This window comes from Lithobates pipiens, unplaced genomic scaffold (assembly GCF_037356315.1).
Source record: "Lithobates pipiens isolate NorthernLeopardFrog02 unplaced genomic scaffold, aLitPip1_a1.2 Scaffold_28, whole genome shotgun sequence".
NCBI lineage: Eukaryota > Metazoa > Chordata > Amphibia > Anura > Ranidae > Lithobates > Lithobates pipiens.
Window position 1 is genome coordinate 161,110,121 of NW_027507789.1, and position 22,632 is coordinate 161,132,752.

The 22,632-nt window shown below is 44.0% G+C and overlaps 1 protein-coding gene across 2 annotated transcripts in view; it reads left to right on the plus strand.

Annotated features, from left to right (window-relative positions):
* Positions 1-9,237: 9,237 nt before the first annotated feature.
* The window catches only part of LOC143935728 (amine oxidase [copper-containing] 3-like), a 36,478-nt gene continuing 23,083 nt past the window's right edge, over positions 9,238-22,632 (plus strand). Inside the window, exon 1 of one of the 2 annotated variants that reach the window (XM_077459811.1) lies at positions 9,238-10,948. In XM_077459811.1, coding sequence (XP_077315937.1) covers positions 9,367-10,948 — 1,582 coding nt within the window. In that variant the 5' untranslated portion in view covers positions 9,238-9,366. The remainder of the gene's footprint in view (positions 10,949-22,632) is intronic. The other variant, XR_013263578.1, reaches the window with a different exon arrangement.

The window sequence follows — 22,632 nt, forward strand, 5'->3', positions numbered from 1 at the left end:
TGGAGTGGCATTATTTGAGGAGGGTGTTGGCGGAATTTAAATTTGGTCCGAGATTTATGCAATGGATAAGAGTACTGTATACAGGCCCTAGGGCGAAAGTGAGAATAAATGGGGAATGTTCAGAGGGGTTCCATTTGGAGAGGGGGACAAGACAGGGGTGCCCTTTGTCGCCCCTGCTTTTCGCCCTCTCGATGGAGCCTCTGGCTATAGCCTTGAGAGAGGCGAAGGATATCCGGGGGTTCAAAAGAGGGAACGAGGAGGAAAAGGTTGCCTTGTATGCAGACGATGTATTGCTGTTATTAGGGGACACGGGGCCCTCATTGGTGGCGGCAATGACCCTGATAAAAGAATTTGGGTATTTCTCTGGACTTGAAATTAACTGAGAAAAATCTGCCCTCCTACCAGTGGATCCCCTCGATACCCCACTGCCAGTACAGGTATCCCAAATAGAAACAGTTAAACAAATGAAGTACTTGGGAGTGAATATGACGGCAGACCCAAGGCAGTATATAGCAGGGAATTTAGTTCCACTTATGTCAAAATTAAAACGTAAAATTAGAATATGGAAGAACCTCCCCTTGTCAGTAGCCGGTAGGTGCAACTTAATTAAGATGGTGTGGATGCCTCAAATATTATATGTTATACAAAACTCACCGGTTTGGATTCCAAAATATTGGTTTAAAAAAATGGAAAGTTTGTTTAGAGAGGTAATATGGAAGAACAGCGTGGCAAGAATTAGCTTACAAGTACTACAGAGACCAAGGGAAAAGGGTGGGATGGCACTACCTAATATGAGATACTACTTTCTGGCTGCCCAATTACAGTATATGAGGGGAGGTAACCTGGTGGCAGTGACAGGAAGGGGGGGTGGACCCCTGGGGAGGGATACTCCACATAATACGGTCGCGGAAGCCGTGGAAGCCGACTCATTTAGGACTAGCTGCCCCACAGTCCAACTGATGGTAAAGTGTTGGGAGGAGGTAAAAGTAATATTGGGGTATAGAGGATATACAGAATTCTCACCAATATGGGAAAATAAAAATTTAGAGGAAATTAAGAAAATGGGGAGATTAGTAGAATGGGATCGGAGCGGCATACACTACTTAGTACAACTATATAAGGACGGGAGACTGAAAACATTTCAGGAACTAAGGGATGAATATGGGTTACCGGCTTATTACCTCCTTAATTATATACAAATTAAACATGCGTTAGAGGCACAATTTAGAAACAGGAAGTTGGAATGGAGTAAGATGCCTGCACTCAGGAGAATCATAAGCTATAATATATCGAAAGGAGGTATTTCCGAGATCTATAGGTATCTAAAGGGAACAGAACAAGAAGGGGTAATAGAGGAGGAAAAAAAGGCAAAATGGGAAAGAGAGGTGGGCCCAATATCGGTAGAACAGTGGTAAAAGGTTCTGGCATTGGGGGCGAAAGTTTCCTTATCTCCATCAAATAGTATATCTCAAATGTATTTAATCCATAGGGTATATTACACGCCTCTTAAATTGTTTAGATTTGGGTGTAGACAGGATGCAGAATGCCAAAGGTGTGGGGACCGAAGAGGAGATTTAATACATATGATTTGGCGATGCCCAAAATTATATAGATATTGGGTAGGAATAATAGGGGAAATTAATAAAGTGTTTGGGTTATCATTGGAAGTAGAAGCTAAAACCTGTATAATGGGATTGATAGAAGAAGAGGAGGTACGAAGGGATATCCACACAGCGGTTATTAGATGCCTTTTTCAGGGGAGGAAATTAATTGCGTGTAAATGGCAGAGGAGGGAAGCGCCTACAGTAAAGGAATGGATGGAAAGGGTGAAAGATAACATAAAAAAGGAGGAATACATATATAGGAAAAGAGGTAATTATGGGAAGTTTACTAAAATATGGGGAAAGTGGGGCGAGCAATGAGAAAGGGTGAGTAAGTTGTAAGAGTGATGGATGAAGGAGGGAATGAATGAGAGGTGGGAAGGGGGATGGGAGAAGGGAATGAGTAATTTGTTTAAGTTCGATGTTATTTAAAAATTTTCTTTTGTATAAATTGTGAATGGAATATTATTGGCGGAGGGAATGGGAGGGGGAGGGGGTTGATGGGGGGAGGGAGGATGGGAGGGGGGGATAAGGGAAATTTGTCTGTAAGGGGAATTATTGTATGTGATTACTTTGTGGCAATATTTGTAAATTTGAATATAAAGCAAATAAAATAAAAAAGTTTAAAGTTTATAAAAAAAAAATATGACACCAGACCGACGCTTGCGTTCGCCTGCGTGAGCACGGGGGGACAGGGGTGCTTTTTTTTTTAAACTGCTCCTTTAATTTTTTTAATTTTTTTTATAATTTTTATTGCTATTTCAGGGAATGTAAATATTCCCTATGATAGCTATGGGTAGTGACAGGTACTCTTTTTGAACAAATTGAGGTCTATTAGACTCTAGTTCTAGTGCTTTCCCAATTTCCCAATGGTTCTGTTTATATCTGGCAAAACCTCAGTCATGAAATGCTTGTAGCTTCTGGTTTCTTAAGCCATAGAGATGATTGGAGCCATTCTGGTCTCCAATCAGCTCTATGGTCAGCTGACGGAACCACTGGCTGCATTATCGGGTTCCCTATTGGGACAGGAGAGCCTGAGAAAACCATGAAAAACGGTGGGAGGGGGAGACGTTGCAAAATGCCCCTTGTTGGGCATATATTGTAATGTTCTTTTTTTCATGCAGCCTGTGGGCTGAACGAAAAAAAGAGATTGATTGGTGGGTATGTCCACCATTAGTATACCGCCCTTACTCACTTGTAAAGATAGGCATACATGCACCTTTTTCTTTTTTTTTTTTTAACTTAATTTTTTAACGCAATCTGTACCTAAAAAATATATGCCGAAGCATGGGGGCAATCTGCCCCTAATGTTAGGCGCAAACCACTCCTCCACCCCTGCCTCCATGCTTCAGCATATATATATAAGTCGCCGCGTGCCCGGTCAGCGCCATTGTGAGCGGAGGACTCGACGAGGCAACATATGAAGAAGAAGAAGAAGAAGAGAAGAACAGAACAGAAGGCGGCGGCAACAGAAGACCGTGCCACCGCCTGTAAAAGAGCTATAAGAAGGCGCGGTGGCCCGGCAGAAGAACCGAAGAGGGGGGACAAGACCCCCGAAGTCGGAAGGAGAGGGCGGCGGCGAGGAAGAAAGTCGGACTCCTCCGCTAGTAAAAGAGCTACAAGAAGATAGCGGAGGAGTCCGGCGAGAAGACCCCCGAAAGAAGGAAGACCCCTGGAGCTGTGCAATAAACTATTTTATCTTGCCATAGTATTACTGGGGCGGCTGGTCTGGAACTGGTTAAAAAGGATTGGAGGGCTAGCCCAATGGCAATGAAAGTTGATGGTAGAACTAAAGAAGATTTTATAGTGCATGGTCAGCCTAATGGCTGCAGGGTACCGTGTAACCACAACTCAATTTCGATCTCCCCTGAGCCCTCAGAACTCTGGGGAAAAAGGGCATGTAGCAAGTATAAAGTAAGTGTTATCCCAATTTGGCTGCAAAAGTAGAAATACACTTTAAGTTTTTACTTAGCATCTTCCAAACTAATTAAACTCATTGCACTTTCCTGAGCCCATGCCATTGATTAATGAGCTCAGATATAACTTAAGGTTGCCATGCAAAGGGAAATGTAATAATACAAAAAACTAATAATCTGGAGGCTTCTATATAGGGAAAACGAAGCGTCCCTTTTTCAAGTGCATCCAAGATCATATCAAACCCATATACATACCCATACCCATGAGAGGGGGCATTGCATTTCATAGTGGTCTATATAGCCAATTAACTATTTCTCTTTCTCCTTCTTCTTATTTGTCTTTTGTTTTTGTTTTTTGTTTTTCTCTTTTCTTTCCTTTTCTTTTCTTTTCCTTCTTTTTCTTTATTCTTTTCTCTTTCTTTTCTCTCTTCTTTTTTATTATTAGTTTTTTGCTTATGCTGATAGTTATGGTATTCTCAGTATATGTTTTTCGTATTTGTAACAGTTTTTCCCTCCTTTTTTGTATCTATTATGTTTATTACATATAATATTTACTATTGATATTTTGCTTATTAACCACCTCAATACAGTGCAGTTACACCCCCTTCCTGACCAGACCAATTTTCAGCTTTCAGCGCTCTCAGAGTTTGAATGACAATTACTCAGTCATGTAACACTGTACCCATATGAAACTTGCGTCCTTTTTTCCACACAAATAGAGCTTTCTTTTAGTGGTATTTAATCACTAGTGAGTTTTTTATTTTTTGTGCTATAAATAAAATAAAACGTACATTTTGTGAAAAAAATGCCTTTTTCTTTGTTTTTGACCATAAATTTTTGCTAATTAGTAATTTTTCTTCATACATTTTGGCCAAAATTTATACTGCTACATATCTTTGGTAAAAAAAAAACACATTAGTATATATTATTTGGTCTTTGTGAAAGTTATAGAGTCTACAAACTATGGTGCCAATCGCTGAAAATTGATCACTTCTGATCAGGCCTTCAGTACATCAGGTGAGTCTCATTTCTTGAGACACTAACAAGTCAGGAAAGTACAAATACCCCCCAAATGACCCCTTTTTACAAAGTAGACATTCCAAGGTATTAAGTAAGTAGCATGATGAGTTTTTTTAAGTTGTAATTTTTTCCCACAATTCTTTGCAAAATGAAGATTTTTTTTTATTATTTTTTTTTTTTACAAAATTGTCATATTATCAGGTTATTTCTCACACACAACATATGCATACAACAAATTACACCCCAAAATACATTCTGCTACTCTTCCCGAGTACGGCGATACCACATGTGTGAGACTTTTATACAGCCTGGCCAAATACAGAGCACCAACATTGAAGTAGTACCTTCAGACGTTCTACGAGCAAAAATGACGCATCTCATTTCTCAACCACCTATTACAATTTTGAAGGCCCTGGAGTACCAGGACAATGGAATTGCCCATAAAATGACCCTATTTTGGAAAGCAAACACCCCAACGTATAATCTGTGAGGCATAATGAGTCTTTTTAATGGTTAATTTTTTTCCAGAAGTTTTTGGAATATGTGGAAAAAAATTAAAACGTATTTTTTTTTACACAAAATTGTCAATTTATGAGATATTTCTAACACATAGCATGTATATAGCAAAAATTACAACCCAAAACACATTCTGCTACTCCTCCCGAGTATGGCGATACCACATGTGTAGGACTTTTACACAGCCTGGCCACATAGAGAGGCCGAACATTGAAGTAGTACGTTCAGGCGTTCTAGGAGCATAAATGACACATCTCATTTCATTCCTACCTATCACACTTTTGAAGGTCCTGGACCACCAGGACAGTGAAATTACCCACAAGATGACCCCATTTTGGAAAGCAAACACCCCAACGTATATTCTATGAGACATGGGCTGCAAATAGGTACTCGGGTACTCTTATGGGCTGGAGATAGGTACTCTGGTACTCTGATGGCCTGGTGACAGGTACTCGGGTACTCTGATGGCCTGCTGACAGGTACTCGGGTACTCTGATGGCCTGGTGACAGGTACTCGGGTACACTGATGGCCTGGTGACAGGTACTCGGGTACTCTGATGGCCTGGTGACAAGTACTCGGGTACTCTGATGGCCTGGTGACAAGTACTCGGGTACTCTGATGACCTGGTGACAGGTACTCGGGTACTCTGATGGCCTGGTGACAGGTACTGGGGTACTCTGATGGCCTGGTGACAGGTACTCGGGTACTCTGATGGCCTGGTGACAGGTACTCTGATGGCTTGGTGACTGGTATTTGGGTACTCTGAAGGGCAGTGACAGGTACTCATATGGACTGTGACAGGTACTCGGGTACTGAGATGAACTGTGACAGGTACTCGGGTACTCAGATGAACTGTGACAGGTACTCAGATGAACTGTGACAGGTACTCGGGTACTCAGATGAACTGTGACAGGTACTCGGGTACTCAGATGGCCTGGTGACAGGTACTCGGGTACTCAGATGGCCTGGTGACAGGTACTGCGGTACTCTGATGGCCTGGTGACAGGTACTGGAGTACTCTGATGGCCTGGTGACAGGTACTCTGATGGCTTGGTGACTGGTATTTGGGTACTCTGAAGGGCAGTGACAGGTACTCGGGTACTGAGATGAACTGTGACAGGTACTCAGATGAACTGTGACAGGTACTCGGGTACTCAGATGAACTGTGACAGGTACTCGGGTACTCAGATGGGCTGTGACAGGTACTCGGGTACTCAGATGGGCTGTGACAGGTACTCGGGTACTCTGATGGGCTGTGACAGGTACTCGGGTACTTTGATGGGCTGTTACAGCTACTCGGGTACTCTGATGGGCTGTGACAGCTACTCGGGTACTTTGATGGGCTGTGACAGCTACTCGGGTACTTTGATGGGCTGTGACAGCTACTCGGGTACTTTGATGGGCTGTGACAGCTACTCGGGTACTTTGATGGGCTGTGACAGGTACTCGGGTACACTGTTGAACCGTGACAGATACTGGGGTACCCTGATGGACTGTGACAGGTACTCGGGTACCCTGATGGACTGTGACAGGTACTCGGGTACCCTGATGGACTGTGACAGGTACTCGGGTACTCTGATGGGCCGTGACAGGTACTCGGGTATTCTGATGTGCCTGACAGGTACTCGGGTACTCTGATGGGCCGTGACAGGTACTCGGGTACTCTGATGTGACGTGACAGGTACTCGGGTACTCTGATGGGCCGGGACAGGTACTCGGGTACTCTGATGGGCCGGGACAGGTACTCGGGTACTCTGATGTGACGTGACAGGTACTCGGGTACTCTGATGGGCCGGGACAGGTACTCGGGTACTCTGATGGGCCGGGACAGGTACTCGGGTACTCTGATGGGCCGGGATAGGTACTCGGGTACTCTGATGGGCCGGGACAGGTACTCGGGTACTCTGATGGGCTGGGACAGGTACTCAAATACTCTGATGGACTGTGACAGGTACTCTGATGGACTGTTATTGACAGGTACTATGAGGGGTGGTGACAGGTCCTCTTTATTGGGGGGGCAATCAGTGTGATTGGTGTACACTGAGCGGTAACGGGATGTTACCGCAATCTCCTCCTCACACACGATCGGTGTGTGAGGAGGAGAACAACCCGGTAACATCTCGTTACCGCGGTTTGTTTACATTTTAGTGATTGGCTGTGAAACGATCACAGCCGATCACGTGGGTAAACAGCCGGCCAATGGCTGTTTACCAGCGTCGGTGACGAGCAGTGTTCCCGGGGCACACGCCGCCACCGACGTGCACGCGCAGCGCGCTCGCGATCGCGCGCATGCGCCGTGTACAGCCGGGGAGTGACCATCTGTGATCGGCCGTGACTTCATCACGGCCGATCACGTGGTAAACAGCCATAACCAATGGCTGTTCACCCCCTTCGGTGGCGAGCGGTGTCTCCGTGACACGCCGCCACCGAATAAACAGGGATGCGCGCGCACGATCGCACGCATTCCCTGTTTAAACGGGAGGCCGTCATATGACGGCCTCCCGCCACAATAGGTGCGCCGGTCAGCAACTAGTTAAATATATATCTTTGTTTAATAAGTGTTTATTTTTATTATTTTATGCTCTAGCTCATTTGCATTTTTCACCATGATTTGTGGGTTACCGTTATGTGGTTACCAGTCCCACTGGGTTTTTCAGGAGTATTCCATCTCTTGCCTTCATGGGAATCCTGATTTGTGGAATCTCCTGGGGTGGTAGGCACGCTCTGGGACCGTATGGATGCCCAGATCGCTGAGGGGGTTTGTCTCCCAATTGCCGCCCGTTCTGCACCTCTGTGCTGCCTCTGTCTCTTTTCCCCTATGATGTTTTCATAACATGGTGTTCATCTAGTTCTGAACACTCCAGACTCTTTGCTTATGGTGTTTGCCCCTTTCTTTCTCTTAACCAATGGGCCATCTGGATTGACTTGAGGGATGGGCGGCGATGCGGTGCGATGACTGGTTTTGTCCACCCTTCCTGTCCGTGCCGATGACCGCATCCCCTTCCCTTGTGTTTATCGCTCGGCCCCTTGGTTGTTGTAGTTTTGCAAGCATTCCAGAGGTCAGGTGCATACACGTTGGCGCCATCACATCCGCATTCGGCCGGTGACGTCAGGTGCCACAAATGCTGGCACATTTAAGCCAGCATCTCAGGCATTACAACAGCCAGAGACTGAAGGCGGCCTGTAGGTTAGACCTGTTTGCTTTCCAGGTAAGAAGTGCCATTACTCTATATGCAATTCTTTCATGCCGTGTACACACAATCAGACTATCCGGCGGACTTGGACAATAGGTGATGTCACATGGTAACCCCACCCCTTATGATGTCACAGGCCCAGCATCCCCTGGGCCTGTGACATCATGAGGGGCGGAGTCACCATGTGACATCACACAGTGACCCGCCCCTTTATGCCTATATAAGTCGCCTCGCATGCGTCCCTGGCATTGTGGCCAGAGAGAGCGTTGTGTCAACTTTGGAAGAACAGAAGAAGAAGGAAGAAGAAAGAAGAAGGCGGCGACATCGACAAGACCAGGCCAACATGTAATAGCGTGTGTTTACTTTAGTCCAAAGCACAGAGTGTAATTTCTCTCTGCTGTCTCCTTTGTCTGCTATCTACTACTGTCTGTATGTGGGCAGATTGTCAACATCAGACAATCTCAGGTGACAGCCCTCTCCAGTACACAGCAGGTAGTTGACAGCCTCAGCTGTCCAATCTTCCCTTTAACAATTTGTACAGGGGTGTGCCCATTCCTTCAACCCCCTGCCTCCCGGAGCTGAGAAAAAGCCTTTGATCAGTGTGTTTTGAGAGGCTATAGAGAAGAGAGGGTTGCAGATAAACAGGTACAATGTATGCAATTATAGCATTAAATCTTAAAAAAAAATTGTTAGAAATAATTAAGCAGTGAAAGATGGTGTTCTAACAAATTTAGATTATTTTCATTTGAAAATCATACTTATTTACTTATTAAAGGATTATAACATTCACAAAACAACAAAGGCATTACACAACATCTCTGCAGTATGCTACTAAAATGTAATTGCTTCTAAAAATGTGGAATTTGAGAGGAGAAAAAAAAACAGGATATAATTGTGATGTATGAGAGGTTCTTAAGGGGCCTCAGTTGAAACGTTTCAATATAAGTCACACAATCTCCTATTCTAGTGCATCCAATTCCTTCCCCCTCCTATTTCAGCAGTTTTCTCTTACCCAGCAAGTTAAAAAGGCTGGGAATGAGTAAGTAAAATTCTTTCTGTGCCAAGTCAAGTCTGGAAGCTCACAGTTCTGCACTGGAGCTGGTTTACTACGACTAAACATGAATGTGAAAGTTGTTACAGCAATTTTGATTCTTGCCGTTCTAACAATTTTAGCTTTGGTGCTGGTCATTTTGTTTGATCCAAAACCAAAATCCTGCAGTTTGACAAATGAAAAAGTTTCCCTCCTAAAGCACCATGATAAGAGTTTGGTCTTTGCGGATCTCACACCTGAAGAATATGATGCAGTGGTAAGCTATTTAAAGAAAAATCTCCACGCAAATCTGGTGGACATCTCCACGGCTGAACCTGATTCTAATTGTATATATTCCGTGGAACTTGTACCACCAACAAAACAAGATGCCTTACTGTATTTGGATAAGGGAGGACCCAAACCCAGAAGAGAAGCATTGGTCGTAGTTTATTTTGGAAGCCATCAGGAACCAGAAATTAAAGAATATGTAGTGGGACCCCTTCCAAAACCAACGGACTATAGTGATATTACTGCCAAAAAATACAAAGGCAAACTACCTTATTATCGTAGACCTGCAATTGGCAATGAGTACATACAGATAAGAAAGCATGTACATTCCAAGGAGTTTCCCAAGGCAAAAAGTTTCCTCAAAGAAGTGTTTGGCCATAATGAGTCTGATAATGAATATTTCACTGCTTTAACCAGTGCTCCAAGAGGATTACAATCTGGAGACCGGAGCACCTGGTTTTCTATTTTCTATAACACACGGGGCAGTGGATATTTCCTACACCCAATTGGATTAGAACTACTCTTTAACCACAAACACCTTGATGTAAAGAAATGGACAGTGGATAAAGTATTTTACAATGGTCAGTATTTTGACACATTTTCTGAATTAGAGGAGCAGTATAAAAGAGGGAGTTTAAAGACAGTTAAGATGCAAAAGCCACAACTTAAAGATGACATTGCTTCACTGAAGCCTCAAAAACGTGTGCTATCTGATATGCCCATGCAATATGAACCACAAGGTGCCCGCTACAGTGTCAGAAATAATCAGGTGTTATTCCAACACTGGAGTTTTGCATTTGGGGTTAATGTAAACACAGGACTCAGACTATATGATATTAAATTCAAGGGTGACAGAATTGTCTATGAGCTTGGTCTCCAAGAAGCAATTAGTATTTATGGTTCCAATGCCCCAACTGGGATGTCAACAAGGTATATGGATGGACACTTTGGCATTGGACGTTCTGTCTACCAACTGGTTCGTGGCGTTGACTGTCCTTACTTTGCTACTTATATAGACACTCATTACTTGCTTGATTCAGATACATCAGTCCTAAACAAAGGCTCCATCTGTGTCTTTGAGCTCAACTCTGGCATTCCTCTAAGACGTCACTTCTCAAGTTTAGGTTCTAATTTTTATGGTGGTTTGGTCAACACTGTTCTTGTCATAAGAACTATTGCCACACTGGGCAACTATGACTATGTGTTTGATTATATCTTCTATCAAAATGGGGCTATAGAATCAAAAGTTCATGCAACAGGATATATAAGCACATCGTTCTTTATGGAAAATGGTGTTGAACATGGACACAAAGTGGGGCCCCATACACTGGGAACTATTCACACACATTTTATGAATTACAAAGTTGACTTGGATGTTGGAGGTAAGCATGCATCAGTGCAAATCATAATTTAAGTGGTAGAAGCATGTATTTGAGTTGAAGATAATGTTTTAAAGCTGTCATTTAAAAACAATCAATTTTCAAATTCTTAGGAATGTATGTAGGAGAAGGAGTGGGGTGTAAAATTGTGAAATGCAAACATGTATATTGATCATGTTTGGGTTTATAAATTATATTCAGTAAGCAAATAATCGGAAATCAAATTGGGATTGGGATTGGGATGCAGTCCTTTTACTATTACATCTAGTCAGCAGCTAAAGTTTTGAGTCATTCACCACGTGCCGACCGGCTGAAGCCGATATACGTTGGCAAAGTGGCACGGGTGTGCAAAACAACAGAGCCATATGCCGCTGTGACATCCACGGCATTACGGGAGCGTGCCCGCCGGGCCCACGGACTCGATGTCCACCGGGGTCCCATGATCCTGACACGGAGAAGCAGAACGTGGAGATGCCTATGTAAACAAGGCATTTCCCTGTTTTGCCTAGCAAAATGACAGGGGTCTACTGCTCCCAGTGATTAGGAGCAGTGATCTCTGTCATGTTCTAGTGAGCCCATCCCCCCCCCACAGTTAGAACATGCTGAGGGAACACAGGTAACCCCTTGATCGCCCCCTAGTGTTTAACTCCTTCCTTGCCAGTGACATTTACATCAGTGAATCAGTGAATTTTTATAGCGCAGATCGCTGTATAAATGCAAATGGTCCCAAAATAGTGTCAAAAGTGTCCAATCTGTCCACCACAATGTTGCAGTCATGATAAAAACTGCCGCCATTACTAATAAAAGAAAATTATTAATAAAAATGCCATAAATCTATCCACTATTTTGTAGATGTAATAACTTTTGCGCAAACCAATCAATATATGCTTATTGTGATTTTATTACAAAAAATATGTAGAAATATGTAAAATATGTAGAAGAATACATATTGGCCTAAACTGTGAAAGAAATTTGTTTTTTTTAAATATATTTTTATATGATATTTATTATAGAAAAAAGTAAAAACATATTGCTTTTTAATCAAAATTGTCGCTCTTTTTTTTGTTCATAGCGCAAAAAATAAAAACCGCAGAGGTGAACAAATAGCACCAAATGAAAGCTCTATTTGAGGCAAAAAGGGATATCAACTTTGTTTGGGTACAACATCGCACGACCGCACAATTGTCAGTTTTTTGCCATATCGCAAAAAAGGGCTTGGTCAGGAAGGGGGTAAATCCTTCCGGGGCTGAAGTGGTTAAATAAAGACCCTGAGATGTACACAGACCTCCCTGCATAATTGTTATTAGAGTCCCAAGTGACTTGTGAAATGTTTATGTATTTAACAAGTACAAGGGCCATGCTGACTTGCAATAGGAGAGGTAATGGGATAATTAGGAAATATTTGACAGTAAAATAGTTATCTGTAATAATAATGTCTTACAGCTAATTATTAGCAAAGCAAGTAATAGTTGGTGGTTAAACCAGGAAGGCAAATGCATTCAGTAGACTGCACAAAAAAAATATTATATATATATATATATATATATTATATATATATTATTTATTTATTTATATATATATATATATATATATATATATATTGTGGTAGTACGGAATCTCCAATCCTGGGACCGGGTTTTGGGAACAGCCAGCAGTCTGGCTGGATGATTGCACAGGTGGGTCTTGGGCTTAAAACAAAGACAACACCATGGTTCTGGGCTCCACCCTCCCGAGGAGTCCAGGCGTGTAAGGGAGAAGAAGTGTGCATGTCTGCACAGGTCGGTCTGTCAGAGCAGACAGAGGGTCCAAGCTTGTGGGCTGAAAGAGAAGCTGTTAAAGAGTGCTGAGGTACTGGGTGTACAGGAACTCTGTTAAAGAGCCAAGAGGGCTGCAGCAGAAGTCTGAGCAGCAGTGCTGCTAAAGAGAGCCAGGTGGCTTGGTATTTTTGGTTCTACATACATTACTGCTGTGGAAAGCTGAAACCCCTGTGTGGGCAACTATTTTGTTATCTGACTTTTCTTTCTTTAATAAAAGTGGGCCTACGAGCCCTTAAACGACATCTGGTGTGGATCCAGCTCACTGGTAAGCTCTACCTTTAAGCTAAAATAACCCCCAAATATTACAAGTGGTGTTCGAATGTGGGCACAAGATGGTGGAATCCGGGTCCTTGCTCCACAGTAAGTTCAAGTCAGGAACTATTGGCTGTGTGTGAAAGTGCAGCCAGGCAAAAGGCATTCCGTGTTGCAGGTGGTGTACCTGTGAATGAAAAGTCAAATTTTTTTTTCTCTTGCTATGAACTGTGTTTGTGTGTATGAGACAGCACAATCAGTGTGTGCAATGTGCAGGTGAGGAAAGCTTGCATGAAGAGAAAAGCAACTTGCTTTAAAAGAGACACTTTCATTTTCCTGGACTGTTTAAAGTTGTTCTGGAGTCTCTAAGTATGGGGCGGTCAAAGCTCTTAAAAGAAGCCAGGTTTGCTGAAATGAGAGACAGAGCTCTGTGGTTGGAGGGGTTGTTACCGCCTGAACGAGCCCCATACATACCTGATCAGAGTTTATCAAGGAGAAAAATGGCTGGGGTTGTCCCTAGCAACCCTGGTGCAATGAGTGCACAGGTGACTGCTGTTATGGAGAGTCCACCAGCATTTGAATCTGCAGTGGATTGGTGCAAGCGGCATTTAGCAGCACTGAACCAAGCTACAGAGGAAAGGAAGCCAACCCTCAGTGCAAGGGAAAAGCCGCTGGATGTCCATAACTGGAAGAGGGCTGTTGTTGCCCCTGGCAAAGCTGCTGCAGTTAAAACAACAGCTATTGTGAAAGATGTGAATGTGTCACAGCATGAGATGGGATCCAGCAGAGCGAAGCCCATGCGATATGCAAGGAGAGAGGCTGATCAAAGGCTTAGGATGAGAGTGGTTGCCCATAGCAACGCAAAGGAAGCCAATCTGGCTGTCTCTGTACCATGGGCTATGTCTAATAAGGATCGTGGAAAGTGGCTTAAGGAGGAGCCAGTTTATTATGTTGGAGAGAGCCAGCAAAGTTCTGCTGGGAGAGTGCGGTCTCCCATGGCAACCGGAGTGAAATTTATGCCTGAAAGGAGCTGCAGTAGAGGTTTGGTTCAGCGTCCCCACAAAGAGGCCTGTGCATTCCGGCCAGCTGGGAATCGCCAGGAGAGAATCGCTTTTGGAAAAAATCGTCCAGTACCATGCCTGGAATGTGGCCAGCTGGGGCATGGCATGTTTTCTTGCCCTAGGTTGTGGAATACGGCTGGAGATAATGTTGCTGAGAAAGTTTTGTCTGTAGGCCCAGATTCCGGTGAAAATGTTTGCAGTCACCCCTAGCAACAAGAAGTTTCCTGTTGTGCCTGCAGGGGGTGCTAAACGGTGGGAGATGCCTGCTGTGGTTTCATCCCATGGCCACCAGGAGGAGTTGGCCAGTAAAAGTGCAGCAGAGGACTGGTGCATAAGACGACGTACTCAAATGAAGATGGTGACACCAACTACTGCGGTGGGTAAGACGGTCTTTAATGAAATTATGGCTGGAACTGCTGATTTCATGTATAAAAGGACTGGTTACGAGACTGTCCATGACGATGTGAGAGTGACCCCAGTTAGTGGGGCCACTGAATGTGCACTTGAGAATGACTTTTCCCTATATAGTGGGAATGCAAGGGTTAAAATCCAAATAGAACCTGTGTTGATGACTAAAAGTGTTGTGTCTATTGACTATCAGGCTCAAGTTGACCATGGGCTAGGACAGCCTACAAATGCGAAAAATGCTATAAGTGTTACTGTTAATGAAAAGTTTAATGCTGTTGGGAAAACTTTTGCTCTGAAAGAACCTGAGGTTATCAAAAATGGGCCGTTGCCTGTAGCAACTGGTGGTAAGACAGCACAGTTGTCCACAGGAATCTCCAGGGAACTTCATGTGTTGGAGTCAGAGGTTGCCCTGGACAACTGCGATGTCACTCTGGTGGGACAGAATGGAACTGTACCGTGTAATGGTAATGTGTTAGTGCAAGCTGAGAAAGGTGGTGAATATGGTGTATTGCAACCTGTGCTACCACAGTCTGACATGATTTACAATGACTGGTGTTATGAGTCTGCAACTAAGCCAGTCTGTTCTTATGTCTCTCCTTGGGCAGATGGATTGGTGCTGAGGAGTACCGCAGAAGGGAGCGCACATACAACAGATTGGGATAGTTGGAGCAAAAATCTTATCTCCCTGATAGATAAGGCTTTTATGCACAAAGATAAGGTGGACACGGTTTCTGCTGGGCCAGCAAGAGGGGCTGCAGAACAGCCTGTACCTGAGGGCGCGGTGGCTGCTGCAGGGGTTAACCCTGGTGAGCAGGATGAAGCAAATAAGGGCACAGCAGAGACATTGTCCGTGACCCACAAAACTGAGGTTGGCATGGAGTGTCAACGTGATGTCACTGGTAATGTTCTGGAGCAGTTCACTGATGCTGAGCCTGAGAAGTTGTGTATAAGTCCAGCACCTGGCAGCGCTCTGGTGGAGCACCAGGCTGGGTTTACCTCCAGACGGGAGGAGGTTCCGTTAACCTTCGCAACTTTTCAAGTCTCAGCAAGTGGGTCTCTCTGCATCCCCAGTGTCATGAAAATCCCCAGGAAGGACTTAGGTCTGGAGTCAAGGGCCTGGTTTATAACTGAAGCATTAAAAGAGATGCTTGAACTTTGGGATGTACAGCCAATCTATACTAGTGTGTCTCCTCCACAGTCTGATGGGCTGGTACTGCGCAGTACCACTAGGTGGAGCACTGTATGGCAGGCTGTACAGAGCAAAGCAAAACAGGACAGGAATGGTTTATTCCTAAATTTGCTACTTTTGTTAAAAGTTGCCGCTACGTATGCTGCTAGATTAGATCCAGAAGAAATATTTGAGACAGACATTGGAGAAGTTGAAAATAAGCCTAAATTGCCTGTGGTTACACCTCCTAACAGCCAGATGGGAAGCATTTCTGCTGCTATGGTCCAGTGTGGTGCTGGTCAGTTGGTGAAGGGCGTGTATACTGCACCAGTAGAAAAACCACATGAGGTGGAAGGGCCATGTGTGGACCTGAAAGCAGCAGAGATCCTGACCAGGGCTCAAACAAAGGTGGTTAAAGAGACTGGGGTCCCCAGTCCAGTGGTTGGTTTAGGTGAAAAACCTAATAAGGTTCCCGGGACAGGGGAATGGACAAGGAGCATGGTAAAAATTGTATGTGGATCAGACGAGAGCTTGCCTGTTCCGGTGGATAAAAATACAGGTAGCATCAGAACGGGTCAAGTGGTAGGACAGCTGCCTGCAGAGTGGGTGAACCCAGGGGAGGTGGCGTCCTGTGAGGTTCCTGTGGGTGATGGCGGCCCTCTGGTATGTATGCCCTCTGCAGACTCTGCCCTAGCAAATTTTGAAAAAAAAGGCATTGGTGACATGTGCAACATTGAGAGGTCTAATGTTGGTTTGAATATGTCTGTCAATGATGAACCAAATAATGTGTTAATGGTACATGATAATGTGGTGCCCAAAGGTACAGGTAAACCTGGTAATCAATTAGTGACTGCTGAGTCAGGTACCAGAAATAAGAGGTGGGTCTCCGTTCTAAACACTATAAAAATAGGCCCCCTACAGTCTCAGAACAGTACTGCTGAGAGAGTTTTGGGGAAACCTGGGAACCTGAAGCGTGGAGGCAGAAGGGTTGGTAGGAAGACCAACGGGAACCCATTAAGATTTCAGGAGAGGAAGTGCTTATGGAAATGCACTCGGAAGAAAAGTTGGGAAGGTTGCATCAAAGCTCATAGCAGAGTGACAGTAAGGCTTAGAGGGAGACACCAAAGGAGGCATTGGGTGGAGTTCCCCGTTAGGAGAAGCGAGGTTGGACAGGAGGGTACTTCTGTAAATGGTATCTGGCACAGAGGTGCCAAAAGTAACTTGGGTGTTCCGCCCTCTGGGTCGAAACAAAGGGGGGGATATGTGGTAGTACGGAATCTCCAATCCTGGGACCGGGTTTTGGGAACAGCCAGCAGTCTGGCTGGATGATTGCACAGGTGGGTCTTGGGCTTAAAACAAAGCCAACACCATGGTTCTGGGCTCCACCCTCCCGAGGAGTCCAGGCGTGTAAGGGAGAAGAAGTGTGCATGTCTGCACAGGTCGGTCTGTCAGAGCAGACAGAGGGTCCAAGCTTGTGGGCTGAAAGAGAAGCTGTTAAAGAGTGCTGAGGTACTGGGTGTACAGGAACTCTGTTAAAGAGCCAAGAGGGCTGCAGCAGAAGTCTGAGCAGCAGTGCTGCTAAAGAGAGCCAGGTGGCTTGGTATTTTTGGTTCTACATACATTACTGCTGTGGAAAGCTGAAACCCCTGTGTGGGCAACTATTTTGTTATCCGACTTTTCTTTCTTTAATAAAAGTGGGCCTACGAGCCCTTAAACGACATCTGGTGTGGATCCAGCTCACTGGTAAGCTCTACCTTTAAGCTAAAATAACCCCCAAATATTACTATATATATATATATATATAGTAAAGAACTTTGTCAGTCTACACTTAGATCGGAGTACTGAAGCATGTGTACGCAGGAACATCTTATCTTATCTTAGGAGGCTTATTTATTTAAAGAATTATATAAACAGTTACAGCTCTTGTGATTTACTGTAATAATCCCCCCCCCCCCCCCCCCCAATTAGGTATGCTCAATGATATAATCTTCATATCTTCTCAGGAAAGTAAAATCATTAAAGGATTAGTTCCCTGTGGGAAGAATTTACACAGATTTAATGATTATTACCAGTAGCAGAATATTGTACCCGGATAGTCCTATTTTAATGCAGAACGTTGGAGCTTAATTTATTAGAGATGCATGATTTGAGATGACTTGGATCCCTTCTTCAGGGTTTCTACAATTCATAAAGCATAGAAAGGGGATCTACTGCATCCCAAAAAAATTGCATCCTAATTTACTTAAAACATTTGTTATCCCAAAATTTCATATTCCAGATATATTTCTGCTATACCATGTATTTGTATGAGAAAGTATCCTGTTCGTTTTGTATTGCTTCATTTGTGTAAAATCCCTGGTGTTCCTGCTGGTCCCCTTGCTTTCCTATCAAAAATTAACCACACTAAGCAGGAGAGCACATTGTGGTCATTTCTCTGGCTGAGCTGGGAACTCAGCCTACCCTCCTCCAATGATAAGACTTGATCAATCACTGGGAAGCTCAGTGTACTGCTGCTTCTCCTCTCCCAGCTCATATGCAGCTGTGAACAGAGGGAACAGAGGGAATGAGATCACTTATAAAAAAGGGAAAAAAAAAGTTTTTTTATAATTTTGTTATATCTATACAAAAATGCTTTACCTTTTCATTTCCATTTCAAACTGAATGGGTTGTTTTACAAGGTGATCATTTACAATCACTTTAACCACTTTCAGACCGGACCATTTTGCTGGCTTAAGACCAGACCACTTTTTGCGATTCGGCACTGCGTCGCTTTAACTGACAATTGTGCGGTCGTGCGACGTGGCTCCCGAACAAAATTGACGTCCTTTTTTTCCCACAAATAGAGCTTTCTTTTGGTGGTATTTGATCAACCCTGCGTTTTTTATTTTTAGCGCTATAAACAAAAATAGAGCGATCATTTTGAAAAAAACGCATTATTTTTTACTTTTTGTTATAATAAATATCCCCCAAAAATATATAAAAATACATTTTTTTTCCCTCAGTTTAGGCCGATACGTATTCTTCTACATATTTTTGGTAAAAAAATCGCAATTAGCGATTATTGATTGGTTTGCGCAAAAGTTATAGCGTTTACAAAATAGGGGATAGTTTTATGGCATTTTTATAAATAATTTTTTTTTACTAGTAATGGCGGCGATCAGCGATTTTTATTGTGACTGCGACATTATGGCGGACACATCGGACATTTTTGACACATTTTTGGGACCATTATCATTTATACAGCAATCACTGCTATATCAATGCAGTGATTCCTGTGTAAATGACACTGGCAGTGAAGGGGTTAACCAGTGGGGGGCAGTGTAGGGGTTAATTGTTCCTAGGGGCGTGTTACTAACTGTGGGGTGCTGGTCTTTGTTTTAGTGAACACTGATCTCTGCTCCAATCACATGGAACAGAGATCAGCGTCACTTGTTGCTAGACACAACTGGGAAATGCTGATTACAACGGCATCTCCTCGTTCAGCCGCCCCTTGAGACGATCGCGGGTATGCCTCGTGGCAATTGAGTCTGCAGGACCTGCGACCGGACTCACAGGGGTTGCGATGGCAGGGCGGCATTTAAAACTGGACGTACCTGTACGCCAATATGCCTGCCTGTGCCATTCTGCCGATGTACATCGTCGGTCGGGAAGTGGTTAAGTTAGCCAATAAAGGATATCATTGAAACCCTAAATATTCATGAATATTACCAGCCATCCTCAAAACCTTTAAGAGCAGACCAGGCAGCTAAAACTGGTGTTTTATTGTCAAAACTTAGCCACTTGCCCACTGGGCATTTAAACCCCCTTCCTAACCAGACCGATTTTCAGCGTTCGGTGCTCTCACATTTTGAATGACAATTACTCAGTCATGCGACACTGTAGTTATATGAAATAGTTGTCTTTGTTTTGCACAAATAGAGCTTTCTTACGGTGGTATTAAATAACCGCTGGGTTTTGTTTTTTTATTTTTTGCGCTATAAATGAAAAAGACCTAGAATTTTGTAAAAAAAAGCATTTTCTTCATTTCTGTATAAAATTTAGCAAATTAGTAATTTTCCTTCATAAATTTTGGACAAAATGTATACTGCTACATATCTTTGGTAAAAAATAACCCACATAAGTGCATATTAATTATTTGGTCTTTGTGAAAGTTGTAGAGTCTACAATCTATGGTGCCAATTACTGAAAATTGATTACACCTGGTATACTGAGGGATCTAATTTCTTGAGAAATAAAAGTAAAAATACCCTCCAAATTAACTTTTTAGAAAGTAGACAGTCCAAGGTATTTGGTAAGAGGCATGGTGAGTTTTTTTGAAGTTGTAATTTTTTCCTACAATTCTTTGCAAAATTAAGTTTTTGTTTTTTTCACAAAATTGTCATAACAAGTTATTTCCCACTCACAGCATATGCATACCACAATTTTACACCCTAAAATACATTCTACTCCTCCTCCTGAGTATGGCGATACCACATGTGTGAGACTTTTACACAGCCTGGCCACATACAGAGGACCAACATGCAAGGAGCACCATTAGGCGTTCCAGGGACATAAATTACACATATCATTTCTAGACTACCTCTAAGCCCTTGTACACACGGTCAGAGATTCCGTCAGAATGTTTCCTATCGGACCGTTTTGTCGGATATTCTGCATCGGACTGTTTCCGTCGGAATATCCGACGGACCAATTTTTCCAACTTGCCGGTAAAATTTTCAGACAAAATGCTCCTATCGGACATACTCCGATCATGTGTAGCCTACTCCGACGGACAAAGTGCCACGCATGCTCAGATCAAATTCCTAGACCAAAGCTATTGGCTACTAGCCTAAACGTAGTCCCGTGGTAACGAAATAACGTCATCACTTAGACAACTTAGTCCGACCGTGTGTATGCAACATCACTTCCGTACCTCTTCCGGAATTAATCCGTCGGAATTACTCTGACGGATTTGGTTGTCGGAATCTCCGACCGTGTGTACAAGGGCTTACAATTCTGAAGGCCCTGGAGCACCAGGACAATGAAAACACACACAAAATTACCCCATTTTGGAAAGTAAACACCCCAACGTATAATCTATGAGGCATAATGAGTCTTTTTAACATGTAATTTTTTTTGGAAAACGTGTAAAGAAAATGAAAACCCATTTTTTTTTACACAAAGTTCTCCATTTATAAGCTATTTCTAACTCATAGCATGTACATAGCAAAAATTACATCCCAAAATATATTCAGCATGGACGTGGCATGGATGAGCACTGATGTGGCATGGATGTGGCACTAATGAGAACCGATGTCGCATTAATGAGCACTGATGTGGCATGGATGTGGCACATATGAGAACTGTTATGGCACGGATGAGCACTGATGTGGCACAGATGAGAACTGATATAGTACGGATGAGCACTGATGTGGCATGGATGTGGCACGGATGAGCACTGATGTGGCATGGGTGTGGCATGGATGAGCACTGATGTGGCACGGATGAGTACTGATGTGGCATGGATATGGCACGAATGAGCACTGAGCTTGCATGGATAAGCACTGATGTGGCACGGATGCATTGCTGGGACAAGGTCATCCAGAGCCCAGGGCAAACATGCCAAACTGCACCCCTGCCCCCAAGGTGTAAGAGCATTATATGTCATCAAAAATCCCTCCCCCACAAAAATAAAGACTGAGCACTATTCTTTTTCACCCCCTAAGCATAAATGCCCCCTCCTCCCAGTGCAAATCTGCTCCCCTGCTGAAATCCCACCTCCCAGCACAAATCTTAACCCCCATCCCCCAAATCCCCCCCAATTCAAGTGCCCCCAAAAGAAAATCACTCCTCCTAGCACAAATTCTCTACCACTAAAATTGCCCCCCCCCAATAACCCCACTGCAAATCCCCCCTTCCAGCACAAAGTGCTACAATCATCCCCCCTAGCACAAATCTTCTTCCCTCATTCCTCCTCCCCTACATTTTAGCATACCCCCCAAATTTCCCCTCCTAGAACAATACTTACTCCCTGCTGCCCCCCAAATCCCCCTTTCCAACACAAATTCCCTCCCCCATTTTCCATGTGGTGCCCCCCCCACTTCACATGATACCACAGTGCCCAGGGCAGCCACCCCTCCTGCCCACCCCTTGTTCCGGCGCTGCACGGATGATCACTGATGTGGCACAGATGAGTACTGATGGGGCACAGATGAGTACCGATGTGGCACAGATGAGCTCTGATGTGGCATGGACGATCACTAGTGTGGCATGGGTGAGCACTGATGTGGCATGGATGTGACACCTATGAACACTGATGTGGCATGGATGTGACACAGATGATCACTGCTGTGGCAGGGATGATAACTGATATCGCATGGACGTGGCATGGATGATCACTCATATGGAATGGATGAGCCATGGATGGGGATGGATTCACCAAGGATAAAGCATGAATGTGGATTGATGAGCCAGGGATGGAGCATGAATGTGGATGGATGAACCTGGGATGGAACATGGATGAGCATGAATGTGGATGGATGAGCCAGGGATGGAGGAGCTGGGGATGGGTGGATGGATGAGCCAGGAATGGGCACAGACCAGCACTGTGGGCACTTCAGATCCAGCCCACAGCGCTGCTGTACCAGCTCCCTCCTCACATGCTGTAATGATGAGCGTGATGAGAGGAGCTGAACCGGATAAGCTCTGGTTTGTTTACAAGCGATCACTCCGTCATTTGGAGTGATCACATGGTAAATGGCCGATGTCATTAGCCCTTTACTCCGATCCGTGACAAGCCAGATCTGGGAGACACAACGGTCACGGACATTCCCGGGTCTATACCCCAGGGGTTCTAAAAGCAGAAGGTTTTTTATCGATGTTGCACAAGAGCCTCGGCTGTTCGGGAATTTCCCTCCTGATTTCCTGAGACACAATCAATCAAAGTCAGTGAGCCAATGAGAAGAGGGGGTGGAGCCGAGCCACAGATCCCTGTCTGAATGG